We start from the raw sequence: 13,956 nt of genomic DNA, 5'->3' as shown, positions 1-13,956 counted from the left end.
TCTTTAAACATTACTTCTAGTTTCTGTCGGAAGTGATATTTAACAACCCTCTGGAAGCCTCAAGGCTTTCGGAGGGCTAGAGGACGCCCTGCGAGGCTTCCCTGGCCCTCAGAAGGGCTCTGGGGGGTGGGCAATAATGTGGCAGTGGGAGGTGGCATGAGTTGCAGTGCCAGGGCATTTCCCTTCCTGACATCCCTCCCCCCAGGAATGCCAGTGTTCCAAACCTTAGTTTGCCATAGTGGGTTTCTCTTCCCATTTCCATTCACTTCCCCTGGACTCTAGCTAGTCTTCCTTACCCTTCTTTCTTGGGCTCACTCTTCTCTTGTCTCATTCCTTCTGTTTTCCTCCTCTAATTTCTTATATCTGTGTCTTCTTTCTGCCTCATTTACTCAATTTTTCAACTCCAGTTCACTCTACCCCCTTTCCCTTCGTAGGGGGCTTTTGAAGAGCTGAAACCAGCCCTGACCCTGCTTCTCCACTTGTGGCTTTTTGGCTGACAGCTGAGAGCAGGTTACTGCTGATAGTGTCACTGGCCATTGCTGTAACACCCATCTGAATTGCGGAGACTTGCACAGGGTTTCTGTATCTGTTTGGGTCCAAAAATGCTTTCTAGATTGCAGTAAGCAAGATCTTCCATCTCTTTCCAAACTAATTATTGAGCTCTGTTAATTGTTGTGTAATTGAGATTTTGTGTTTTAACAGAGAAAAGGAAGGAAGAGAGCGAAAGAAAGACAAACAACAACTGAAACGGAAAAAGGAATCTGATTTGCCTTCAGCCATTCTCCAGACTAGTGGTGTGTCAGAGTTCACTAAAAAAAGAAGTAAGCTGGTGCTTCCTGCTCCTCAGGTGAGTTGCTTGTTGAAGACACAACTTGATAGTTGAGGGTTGGTTGGTGCAAATCTGGCTTCTCCTGTGTTTATATCACTGCAGAGAGTACATGTGATGTGCTTTCATAAGGCAGCTTTGGAATGAAGCTTCAGATGTTTATTCAAGCATCTTTCTCCTTACGTTTTTCCTGATGCATAATGCCTTGCCACCTCTTTTTCACTGCAGTTTCAGAGTCCTTCATTGTAGCATTTCTTAGAAGTTTATTGCTCTGCCAGTCCAGGGGACTGCTGGAAACAGACATTGTACTGCAAAGCAGCGGCAGACTTACCATTTGGCTAAGCTAGTTTGGCTTGATCGTTGTATTTTGTGCCATGAAGCTAGGCCTACTTAGGTTCTGAACCTTTCAGTGTTTATGATGTCAGAGTTGGACTTTTCATTATTGGGTGGTCCTTCATTCCTTAGGAACCTGTAATGCACAATGCAGTTAATGAAATTCTCTCCTGTTTTAAGATTTCAGATACAGAGCTTGAAGAGGTAGTGAAAGTTGGCCAAGCAAGTGAGATTGCACGTCAGACAGCGGAAGAATCTGGCATCACAAACTCAGCTTCCAGCACGCTCTTGTCAGAATATAATGTAACCAACAACAGCATTGCCCTTCGAACGCCCAAAACCCCAGCAGCACAGGACAGGATCCTACAGGTAAAGTTTAACTATAAAATAAAGTTGTATTTTATCCTTATCCTATAGATCAGGGGTCTCCAAAGCCAGGCCCGGGGGCCAGATGCGGCCCGAGGTAAGCCTCTGTCCGGCCCGCGGCCAGCCTCTGATCTCCTTAGAACCTCTGGCCCAGTTGACCAAACACAACCAGAGTTGTGCTTGTGGGGTGGGGGAATGGGGTCCATTTAAGCGTGTGCTTTATTTATTGGGCTGTGTTGGTGCTTGGAGAAATCCTTGACATTTGAGCCCATTCATTTCTAAGTTCCATCTCTGTATTTACTTAAATTTTATATTTAATTTTTTTTTCCTGGCCCTCGTCACTGTTCCAAATATTTGATGCGACCCTTCAGCCATAAAGTTTAGAGACCCCTGCTATGGATCTTTATGCCTCCATCCACACATTGTTTTTGATGTGTTCAGCCTGGTATTAAGTGAAGGCTGAATAAACATTTGCCTGGACAGGTTGTTGTGACTTACAGTGCAATTCGAGGCATGTCTACTCAGAAGTAAGTTTCATTGGATTGAATGGGACTTACTCCCAGGAAAGCACTATAGGATTGTAACTCTAGTAGGAATGGCCACCCACACACTGCTTGGAGCATTGCATGGACCGTAATAGCAGCAGTTACTCTGCTCTGATTGAAGCACAGAGAGGATGGGAGAGAAAGGGTAGATGGCTAGTGTAACTCTGGGATGGGAGGAGAGAGGGAGACAGTTATTCTTCAATGGTAGTGCCCTGTTTTGCATACAGGATGTCCCAGGTTCACTCCCTGGCATTTCCCAGAAGGATAGGGAAGACCCTTGCCAGAAACCCGAGAAATCTGTCAGTCAGTGTAAATAATGCTGAGCTAGATTGACTAGTGGTCTATATATGACAGCTTCATATGTTTTCTTTTTGACCAAGATGAGCCATGTTCATGTTGTTTGTCTTATGGTTAGGGCAGCCCACATCCCAGGTTGCCCCAGGGATTGCCTTACTTTGTGAAAGAAATAAATGTGAAATGTCAGAAAATGCTGAATGTTTTTAATCATGACATCAGATTTCTTAAAACTCTGCTAGAGTTACTTTGAAAATAATGGTTATGCTGTGTGTGTCTTGTTTGTTATACAGGAAGCTCAGAATTTGATGGCTCTTACAAACGTTGACACTCCCTTGAAAGGTGGTCTGAATACTCCCCTCCATGAAAGTGACTTCTCTGGTGTGACACCTCAGAGACAAGTTGTTCAGACTCCAAATACTGTGCTTTCCACCCCGTTCAGGTAAGTCAAACTAGTTGGGTGTACAGTCAGTAAGGGCAAAAATGCACTTCAGCTTTTCTTTACTTAAAAAGATTTCCTAAGAGTTACTTTGGTTCTCCAACAATAACAAGACTGTCAGTATAATTCTTACACCACCACCAAGTTGGTAGTAGAATGTGAAATAGATTCTTCTTTAAACAGGCTATTTTTAAAGGATATCTTAAAGACTGCCTCCATTCATATGAAGGTGCTTGGATGTTCTGTTTGGAAACTTGAGGCCCTGCAGATTGTCATCTCCACAGCTCCCACTGTCCTTCTGATTGTAACAATTAATAGTTACAATGAGGTTACTGAAAGTTGTCGCGTTTTGTGGAAAGATGAAACATAAAGTGAAATGTCTGAACTGGGGCACTTCTTCGAACCATGTAGTTAAGTGATGAGTAAAATGTCTGGTGAAATTACTGCCCTGTTCCCATTTGTAGCAGTTATTTCTTATTCACAGAGTGAATTAGTCTACAGCTTACTATGCAACACTGCTCACTTTGGGTTTTCATTTATTTTCCTGTGATGAATTGGGTTCTTTGTTCAGTCCTTACTGTTATCCCACATTTCCCAGTATGCTGCCTTCTGTGTTGGCAGGTAAGATGGAAGATAGCGCAAAGCTTCCCTCTGCTTTTTCTGCTGCTGTTCTGTGGTAGTGGTTGAGATCTGTACCATTGCCGTAAATGCCCTTGGCATTTATCATTGCCAACTCTTATTTTTATCAGGTGGTTTTTTCCCCAAATACAATGCTTGCTTATTTAGTAGACACTTGATCGTAATTCTCTGTAGCTGAGTTTTCTCTTCTGCATTCCCATATATTTTGTAGTTGCTGAAATTCAAAATTGGATGAGATGCTGACTCAAAACTGAATACAGGTAGATTTGGGTAGAGATTCTGCCAGCTACATAAATTATCTTTAAAGATGTACATAAGATTTGTGCTGCCTTATTTGGTTGTATGCAATTGTATGGTTGTATGGTTCAGCAAATGCAATTTTTTTCTAGGACTCCCTCTCATGGAGCTGAAGGACTGACTCCTCATGGGGGAATGACCCCAAAGCCAGTAGTAGGAGTGACACCAGGTAGAACTCCACTGCGTGATAAACTGAACATTAATCCTGAAGAGGGCATGGCAGATTATAGTGACCCATCGTATACAAAACACATGGTCAGTGACAAATGATCTTAACTTCTCTAACTTTGGTTTATAGTGTAAACCTGGATTTTCAAAAAAGGATGAAGTTTCTTAACAAGTTAAGCAGAAAATAGTTTGAACCTTTGTGAAAGTATAACTGTAGCCCTAAATAGATGTGAAGCAGACAGTTAGTAATTGTATTCCCCTCCCCCCCCACCACTTTTGTTAAGCATTAAAGCAGCTGTGGGTTGGCAGGGGCACTGATTTTCATCAGAGTGGTGGTGCTGGGGATGGGCTGTTAGCCCTGCTGTGTAAAAATATGGATCCCTTCAGGAGTGATTTAGATTTGGAAAAGAGGCAAAACAGCACTACTACTCTGATCAATGTTAGAAGCCTCTGCCACTGCTATAAAATTTTGCTTTGAAAAAAACCATTTTGGGAGATCCAGTCATAGACCTCTCAAGTCATATCTATTTTTTCATGAGAAAGATGATTCTACTTCTGTCTGTGGTTGGGAAAAGAAAAGGGGGTTGAGGTAGTGACAAGGAGGTCTGTGGGAAAAGGAGGATTTGGGATATAGCTTAAAGTCCGCATAGGCTGGAACATAAGACAGCTAGCAGGCTATGTAACTATCCTGTTCTCTTCTGCTGTTACAGTTATCAGCTGTCATAAGAGATAGGGAGTATAAAATATGTTGATATTATGAAAGAGTAGGTTAATGTTTTTACTTCTGGTTCGGTAGAAATGCAGGCAAGAACTTGGAATGAGAAATGATTTGTACCTCTTCTGGCCATTTTCCACACTGTTTACAGAGGTCAAATTCACTGTCTGAGATACAGGTCATAGGAACATGTTCATGATCCAGTAGTACAGCATGGTACTACAGGTAGTATATCTGTGTTTATAATATATCCAGTTTTAAATCAAGTCCATCATACACAAACTGCAAGAGAAGGAAAGCAATCTTTCCTTCAAAGTATGTTTAATTTTGTAAGAAAGCTGATTTTAAAACCACCTGAAGTATTTCTGAATGTAACTAGTCCCCACTGAATAGGAAACTTTCAGTCCAAGGGGAGAGAGTCTCCCCTGCAGTCTTTCTCAGTATTCTCATTTTGTACATTCAGTATCTTCTAAGAACATTTTCTCTTTACAAAGAAGAATTTAACAGGCCTTGGAGCAATGGCAATCCCGGCCCCTGTGCCGCCTGGGGTCAGGATCACAAAGTGGTGCCCCTTCCCCAATATACATGTCTGGAGATTATTACTTTTTCATTCAAGCAGTCCTGGTCTTTTCCTTGTACACAGTTAGGTAGTCACCATCATGTGTGACCTTAGTAAGCAAAGAAGCAGTCAGCAGCAACGTCTGTGGCACCTTGCCCAAATTCCAGCATGAGCATTGAAAAATGCTCCTCAAGAGCTCTCTGTTTTGTGTGTGTGTACGTAGATTGGGGTTAGTTTGTTGGTTGAGTCGTCTCATGATTGATTCTCAGTCTGTGTATAAAAGGCTCCAGGTGTTTCTGAAAGCAGGGCCCAGATATTTTACTCCTGAACTATCACAGCGGTTCCCAGGCAGATGGAGTAAGGGACCTGTTCTATGCTGTAGCCCCACCTGCGTACGGCCTGGAACTAGTAGTGCAGTTCTTTAGCACAGATAACTTTAGAAACCAGTGGAGATTGTGTGACCACATTTAACGGGCATGACCAAACTTGTTCAATGTAAGAGCCACATATGATAAACTTCCAATATTTGAGAGCCAAAAGAGTGGTGTTTGAGAGCCTCAATATGTAAGAAGCACTTAAGTTATTAATAGAGGTGTTCTTAAACCTTTTTATTTTTTTCACAGATTTTGTTTTTTCCCCTAGGAAAAAGTGTCAAAAGTGGTGGTGTGTTTTAAGGTTGCATTTTTATAAATTACAGTTATAAATTATAATAGCTTTAAAAGTCTGCCAGATAGGTGTATAGGTGGTATAGTGTCAGCAGATGCATTCTCTGCTATTATGCAGTCAGTTAGATGTTAGAAAATGGTTTTATTTTATTTTATTTTGAGTTTTTTTTACAGAAACGAGAAGTATAGATAGTGGTGTTGTATGTTTTTATTTTATTATTACCAAAAAAATCACATTCTAATTATTAAATATATTTACTCATCATGAACGTTAACCTTGTGTTTTAATTCAATGGGTTTTAAGTTTATATGCAGTAAATAATTATAAAGCTTGAAAAATTTGTATTTACCTTTTTATATTAATTGTGATGAGAAGAAGAGCTCATCCAACCTATTTCCACAAGCCACATATTATATGTTAAAGAGCCACATGACACTTATGAGCTGCGATTTAGCCACCCCACATATAGCAGTTGCTCTTGGCTTGTTTCCTTGGTATGAGGAATATCAATCAGTGGAATAACTTGTTGACTACATAAACTTGTTGACTACCCATCTTTTTTCACCTGCCTTCTGCCTGTGACCCTTCTGCTTGTTCTCTAACCAGTTTGGCACTTAGCTCTAGCTGTTGTGTCCACCTTTACTGTTTCTGGTCTTTTGGACCCTCATCTGCTTGCTCTACAGTTGGGCCCCCTCTTCTTGTGATCTGATTCAGAGGTGGGTGAAGGCCTGACACTAAAAAGGAAAATGACAGATGCAATGGTTTATGGTTGCGATTGTGAAAATTGGTCCACAGACAGTTGAAATCATGAGGCTGACTGGAAGCTAAAATTATTTTTTTGTACTGATGATTTGGAAAATGAATATCTACTTGGTATTTCATTTATTAAACTATTTTAACATTTCACAGGAAAGAGAATCTCGTGAAAATTTGCGACTTGGGCTAATGGGCCTTCCTGCTCCAAAGAATGACTTTGAAATTGTCCTACCAGAAAATGCAGAGAAGGAGCTAGAAGATCACAGCGCTGATGATGCATACATAGAAGACGCAGCTGAAGTGGATGCTCGCAAGCAGGTAAACGTGTGTTTGTGAAAGAATATGATGCTCTATTGCATTTGAATTTCATGCTGTCGTGATGGGTAAATATAACTAAAGTGAGAAATGCTCATGGAGTAACAGAAATGAAAAGGATACATCACAAACCACAAGTAGCCAGTTTCTCCATTTAAAGGGTCTGAAATTGCTCCACTGATATGCACCAACAACCTACTGTCCTATACCAGGGGTCTCCAAACCTCGGCCTAGGAGCCAGATGCGGCCTGCAGCCCATCTCTGGTCCCCTGATTGCTGGCCCATTCAACTAAAAATGACCAGAGAAGTGCTCTGGGCACACCTGTAGTGTGTTCTGAGAGTCAGGGAGACTGCACACAGCTTCTTCAGCTCTCAAAATGCCTTTTAAAGACCTCCCCAGCCCTCAGAACACGCTCTGGGTGTTTCTTGTGATGTGCTGGTTCTGAGATACTTATTCCTATATATTTACCTAAGCTGCTTGGGAAGAGATGGGGGGATCCATTTAAATGTTTGCTTTATTTCTGACTTGTGAGTTGGTTCTTGGAGAAATCCTGGAAATTTGAGCCCTTTCATTCATTTATTCATTCAACTAAGTTCCATCTCCAATGTATTTATTTAAATTTTATATTTAAATTCTATATTTTTTCTAGCTCTCGACACAGTGCCAGATATTTGATGTGGCCCTCTGGCTGAAAAGTTTGGAGACCCCTATCCTATACCATCTAACATCTAAAGACTCCTCTTACAGTTTTAGTTGAACACAAATTGTAATTCTAAGGTCTTCCCAAGTTCCTCTTCTACATATATGTATTGGGTCTGAGGCTACCCATGTCCTCTGGAGCGTCAGAGTGGTTAAGCCAACAGCATTAAGAGAAGTGAGACTGACTGAAAAGTTTAAAATTGTGAAGCTTTCAGGAATAGGTAGAACATGAGACAAGGAGAAGAGTAAAGGAAAATATTATACTTATGCCCTTTTTCAACAAAACGTAATTCATAGATTGGCTGCCCATATCAGAAAAAAATTGAATTTTTTGCTAGAAGAGCTCAATCTGTTAAAAAATTTTTTTTAAAAGGTATAAGAGATAAACCAGCAGGCAGCCCCTGAAAAAGACTATCTTGGGAGAAACAGGAACAATTGCTGTCCCCCTGTTAATTTTTAAGAGAGCCAGCATTTCAAAGATGTCTCCTTATCCAGTTAGGAGGGATAAACAGGATAAAATGCGTATCATTAAACTGTGGTTCTTGAGATGGAGAAGTTGCTTGCTTATTAAGGTCTGTATCCTTGATGTAACAAGTTGTAACAACTTGGGGGAGAGTGTGTGTGTTCCTGCTCATAGTCTGGCAGGTACCTTATAAGAGAACTGAGAATATTTTTTGTCTCTTTCTTGTAGTGGATGGCTTGACTTGCTCTGCATGTACATCCCTGCAATGTAACTGATCTCTTCTTTTAGGCCAGGGGTGTCCAAAGTTTTTGGCAGGAGGGCCACATCATCTCTCTGACACTGTGTCAGGAGCTGCGGAAAAAAAAAACGAATTTACATTTAAAATTTGAATACATTTACATAAATATACATAAATGAATATATTAAAGATTAACTTATATGAATGAATGAAGGTCTTGCAATAGCTCAAGACATATAAAAGGCCTTGCACAAAGCAAGGCTGGCCTTTCCTTTGCTGCTGCTACGGCATCACAGACATGAAACAGCAAGCAGTGGAGGGAGCCCTCATCCCACAGCTCACGCTAGAGGTCAAACAGTTGTTCTCACGCTGATAGCAGTTGCATTGGGCCAGTGTGGGCTCTAACAAATCTCCGGAGGGCCAGAGGCTCATTGGAGACTGTGGGCTCCCCGAGGGCCACATTGAGAGGCCTTGAGGGCCACATGTGGCCCCAGGGCTGGGGTTTGGGCACCCCTTTTTTAGGCCATTGGTTCCCAATCTGGTCCTGGGACCACAGGTGGTCCTCGAGACCCTGAGAAGTGGTCTGCAAAGTCTTGGGGGGGGGGGGAAATACTGCTTTTGATCACTTTCAGTGTGCTCCCCAGTGGACCCCAGTGAGGGCAGAAAATGAACTGCCTGCTGCCAGCAGCTAAAGCAGCAACCCACAGATTTACACTATAAAAAATACATCTGATAAATCTGTAATTATTACAAATTTAATTGTATTTATTGTGTGACGGGGTGAGGGTTGCATGCAGGACACATGAGAGGGGGCACGGGATTAATTTGTACCTTGGCCTAGGATCAAAAAGGGGGCCAAGGAACTAAAGGAGGACCAGAAATTTCCTTGGTTCTTATATTTTCTAATCTTACCTGGATTTGCTGCCCACTTGGGATACTGGGTATATGGCAGCTGCCGCAAGCCATATGTGCTGTACCAACGAATGCATACATGACACTCCTGAACACTGTCAAATCTGAGAAGAAACTGAGCTGCTACAGTAGCTCTTTGGCTTGTGATCTGGTTACCCTGAAGGAGCATATCAGTGACACAGCTGTGGAACTGCAGCTGCTGCAGAAGTATGTTTTGGTGCACACAGGACACTTTCCATTCTAGGGTGAGACTAAATATGATCTAATTTTCTGTAATTATTTTCTGTATTTAAAATTTTTTTAGAGACTTAGGGGTTTGGTTTTCTGTATTACTGTACCTAGCTGCTGATGTACTTAGCACCCTCCCACACCCTGTTTCACCCCCTCCCCCTTTAAGAAGGGGCCCAAAAGAAACATTGAACCCCTTGATAAATTTCCTCTTGGAGGCCCTGATTGCATGTGGTCTGCACCATTTCCATTTTTATCTCAGGGGTCCACCACCTCCTAATTGTTGGAAACCACTGTTTTAGGCAAAGTGTTCTGCCTGGCATTGGACAGTGGTTCCCAAACTCTTTCAACTGGTGGCTCCCTTGACCTGCTGGGCAATTGGCCCCAGTTCCCCATTAGGACTACAATCCTATACGTTGTAGAGGATGGCAGGTTTTTCATGAGAATTCTGTGGCTGCTCTGGCTGGTTTCTGCAGCTCCTCAGGGAGCCACAGTTCACAATTTGGCATTGGATAGTATATGGAACAGGAGTCCTTTTACAGTTGTAAACAGTATCTCAGGGAGCTTCACCGGTGTGTATGCAGACTCTCCATGAGCCCCAGATTATCTGTGCATGCACAGAGTGGCGCAGTGTCAAGCAAATGGCTGCCACTTGTGGTGGGCTCATGGAGCCTCTAAAGGGGTCTCAGGGAGCCCCAGGACTCCTAGGAACACACTTTGAGAAATGCTGTGTTAATTATCTGTTTGGTCCCTCAAATTAATCTCTTTTTAGTCATTTGCTTTCTGTCAATACAATCTTTTCTGCTGCAGAAGCCCTGTGACCTTAGAATTGTCTTAGTTGTTGATGAGGGACATAAAACTATTTTGTAGCATTTGAACCAACATTTTCAATGTCTTTCTAGGCCATTCGAGAAATGGAGCGTGTCAAGGCACTAAAGCGGATGCACAAAGCGGTTCAGAAAGATCTGCCAAGACCCTCTGAAGTAAGGCTTTTTCTAATTACGAAAAGATAAAATATGTTTAAAATGAAAGAATGCTTGTTGTCCGTTAGTAAATATTTAAAATCATATATTATCATAAGCTGTAGGACAGGATTCAGCAACTGAAGGTCTAATATAGCCATCTGAGGTGTGAAGAAACTGGCATGTGTGCTACTAGAATTTGTTAGCAGGTAGGTTGAGACCCTGGCTCCCTATTCCTTGCTCCCCACTCAGAAGCTTTCCACCTCCTGGAAATCTAGTTGGTCACCTGATCTTGTTCACCTTAGTAAAAACAGTAAGTTAAAATAAACTCATTTATTTCTTATATTCTGTCAAATTATGAGAACTACTAAGGGCACAATGCTAACCAACCAGCACTAGCATAGCTGTGACAGTGAGGCATGTGCTGCATCCTGCAGTTGGGGGGCAGTCATGGAAGCCTCCTCAAGGCAAGGCAATGTTCATTCCCTTAGCTCAGAGTTGCATTGCCCTTATGTCAGTGCTGGAAAGTTGGTTAGGATTGTGTCCGAAAAGTGAGTATTTGAACTCTTGAGTGCACATTGATAGAATGCAACACTCAAAACACAAAATACAAATATAAATGGTGATGAGTGAGTAACAATTATGTTTGAACAAGTTTTGTAGTCAGTAACAAGTTCTCCCTCACTAGAGGTTTTCTAGCAGAAGCTGGATGTCTACCTGTCAGGGTGCTGTAACACTTTCCTTCACTGAGCAGAGGGTTGGACTAGAGGACTTTCAAGGTTCCTTTTGACTCTTAACATTCTGTAATTCTCCATTTTAGAGGAGTCCATATACTGCACTCTTAGCTTTTTCATTTTTTCTAGATTAGGCATGGTCTTGATTTTAAAAAAAAAATGGAAAGCAGATCTCTGTCAAAAGTAGAGAAATTGGTTTTCCCAGTTAATAAAGGGCTAGTGAATAAGCTTTATACGGGGGGATCCAAATATGTAGATCCTGTATCTGTGGATGGGCAGCCCAGTCCTGAGCTGCCTGGAGCTGCGGGACCCGGCGGCTTCACGGAGGGCTCCCGCCGGATCCAGTGCCTCCCGCGCTACAGCAGGAGGCTTTTCTGGAGAAGGGGACATTCGTGCCCTTCCCCCGAGTAAAGGAAGCAGTCCCACAATGGGATTACTCACTTTAGTGACAACTGGTCGCTGCTAAAGTGAAGGCGCTCGTGTAGAGCGAGCAACCCTGCCTGAGTGCCCTGGATCCTGCAGAGCTCAGCTCTGCGGATCCGCCTCTCCCCCGCCCCAACACACCTCCCCCACGCCCCCGGCCACGCCCCCATCTCCCATTCCGCAGCCCGGCAGTCACAGAGACCACCAGGCTGCGGAACCCAGGCACCCGCCGCGCACTGGCTCAGCGCCGGCCAGAGCTAACCCAGCTACGGCAGGAGCCCAGTGGTAATTCCTGCAAACGTACCTTATGGCACATTTGCAACTGTAGCCCGTTCCACGGAGGCGCGGCACAGACCACAGGATCGGGCTCTCAGTTATCCACAGATTGGGTCTTGGCTCTCCCGCGTGGGTGCGCGCCCAAGCTCCCCCATCCAGGACTTCCCCAAGCCTCCTAACAGCATTAAAAACGTCACTTCTGGTTTCACAGAGAAACCGTAAGTTGTGTTTTTCCAGTTGTAGAATTCGGTCTGAGCACTGCAGAGACTGGCGACGGACATCCCAGCATTTGCTGAGCTCAGACTCTGGAGACAAGGGGAGCAGAGCTTCCCTCATCTCTGGGGGGTCGGCCTCCCGGACCTTGGGGCAGGAGTTTGCCTGTATCCACGGTTTCAGCTATCTGTAGGGGGTTCTGAAATTGAACCCCCATGAATAAGGGGGCACGCCTGTATTTATCTTTCAGACAGTCTGAAATATCAGTTGCCTGTAGGGGAAATTGAAAGAAAATTTGAGGATGATAATTCCTGATGGTACTTGATTACAGCTTGTGGATGGTATTAGAAAGAGTTTAATAGCAGTTAGCCTAGAGAAGTTTTTAAAAATTCTGCATCTTTGGTATTTAATGCTTTATAAATTTGATCAATAGATTGACCTGTCATGAACTCTTAGAGCACAATCCAGATGCACTTTTGGGCCGGTGCAAGTCCCTTGCACTGGCCTGGAAATGTCGTAAAAGTGCCAAGACAGGCTGGCACTGGGGTCTGGGGAGAGTAGGAGGAGAGTGTTCTGAGGGCATTCCAGTGCAGGGGGAGGGAGGGTGGGTCAGTGGGAGGACCGGACCCAGGTCATGGGTGGAGCCAGGATCGGCAATTATGCTGAATCCTCCCTCCTGGGTGGCCCATCCTTATACTGGGCCACTTGGATCTGCACCATCTCTCCTCTTTAGGTGGCACAGAACTGAGTAGCCCCATAGGGCTACTACTGCGAGACTCAAAGTAAGGGTAATACATTCCCTTCACTCCAAGTTGCGCTGCAACCTGACCCAGCCCTGCTTTAGATGCAGCGCAGGCCAGGTGGCCTGCTTGCTCCAGGGCATGTTAGGATTGGGCTACTCATGTTTTGGAGGGCTATGTGCTGGCTATTTATACATTTTTTGGTCCTGTGAAAGCTGTAAAATTCTGAAAGTCTTTATTATTGAACTAATTGCAGGATATAAATTTCCCAGATCCATTTTGAGTCTCATTATTTATTTGAAAGGATTTCTAAACTGATTTAGAAATAGGTTCATGTTCCAAGATGACAGATGTCCATACTTATTATTTTTCATTTATTTGAAGCATAATATAATAGATTGTTTCTTTCTAATTCAGGTGTTTTTTATATTGCTTGCTGTTTCATGTCTGTGATGCAGCAGCGGCAGTGAAGGAAAGTCCAGCCTTGCTTTGTACAAGGCCTTTATAGGACTTAAACTATTGCAAGACCGTCATTCATTTATATGTTCCATCTCTAATATATTCATTTATGTTAAATTATGTAAATTTATTCAAATTTGAAATGTAAATCAATTTTTTTTTCCTGGCCCCTGACCAAGTGTTAGACAGATGCTGTGGCCCTCTTGCCAAAAAGATTGGACACCCCTGTCTTAAATTGATGTGTTGCTTTTTTTTTTTCTTTAAACTTTTTGGCTTAGGTAAACGAAACAATTCTGAGACCTTTAAATGTAGAGCCTCCTCTAACAGATTTACAGAAGAGTGAAGAGCTGATTAAGAAAGAAATGATTACCATGCTACACTTTGACCTTGTGCATCACCCTTATGGCGAGCTCCCAGGAGGCAAAAAGGGGAAAGTCCCAGGTTTTGGAACCAGTAACGCGGAGCACATTGCTTATCTTGAACACAGTCCTTATGAGAAGTTCAATAAAGAAGATCTCAGAAAGGTATATGTTATATTTGCATACTGGCATCTGTCTTTTACTACTATATAGCATTTGCAAGGTGACCTCTTCAGCTCCCAAGGGATGGAACATATTTACTGCTAATACTAGAAACTTCTGATCCAAGGTTGAGGAGCTAATCCCTTGATATGGACTCTCAGGCAGGGAG

At 42.9% G+C, this 13,956-nt stretch overlaps 1 protein-coding gene across 1 annotated transcript in view; it reads left to right on the top strand.

Moving 5' to 3' along the window:
- CDC5L (cell division cycle 5 like) overlaps positions 1-13,956 on the top strand; it is a 46,746-nt gene that overhangs the window by 12,955 nt on the left and 19,835 nt on the right. The window contains exons 7-13 of the mRNA XM_066636712.1: positions 703-847; positions 1,340-1,528; positions 2,658-2,806; positions 3,832-3,994; positions 6,757-6,921; positions 10,362-10,442; positions 13,545-13,790. Coding sequence (XP_066492809.1) covers positions 703-847; positions 1,340-1,528; positions 2,658-2,806; positions 3,832-3,994; positions 6,757-6,921; positions 10,362-10,442; positions 13,545-13,790 — 1,138 coding nt within the window. The remainder of the gene's footprint in view (positions 1-702; positions 848-1,339; positions 1,529-2,657; positions 2,807-3,831; positions 3,995-6,756; positions 6,922-10,361; positions 10,443-13,544; positions 13,791-13,956) is intronic.

This window comes from Tiliqua scincoides, chromosome 1 (genome assembly GCF_035046505.1).
Source record: "Tiliqua scincoides isolate rTilSci1 chromosome 1, rTilSci1.hap2, whole genome shotgun sequence".
NCBI lineage: Eukaryota > Metazoa > Chordata > Lepidosauria > Squamata > Scincidae > Tiliqua > Tiliqua scincoides.
Note: the sequence above shows the minus strand (reverse complement) of the source record. Positions and strands in the feature narration are given on the sequence as shown.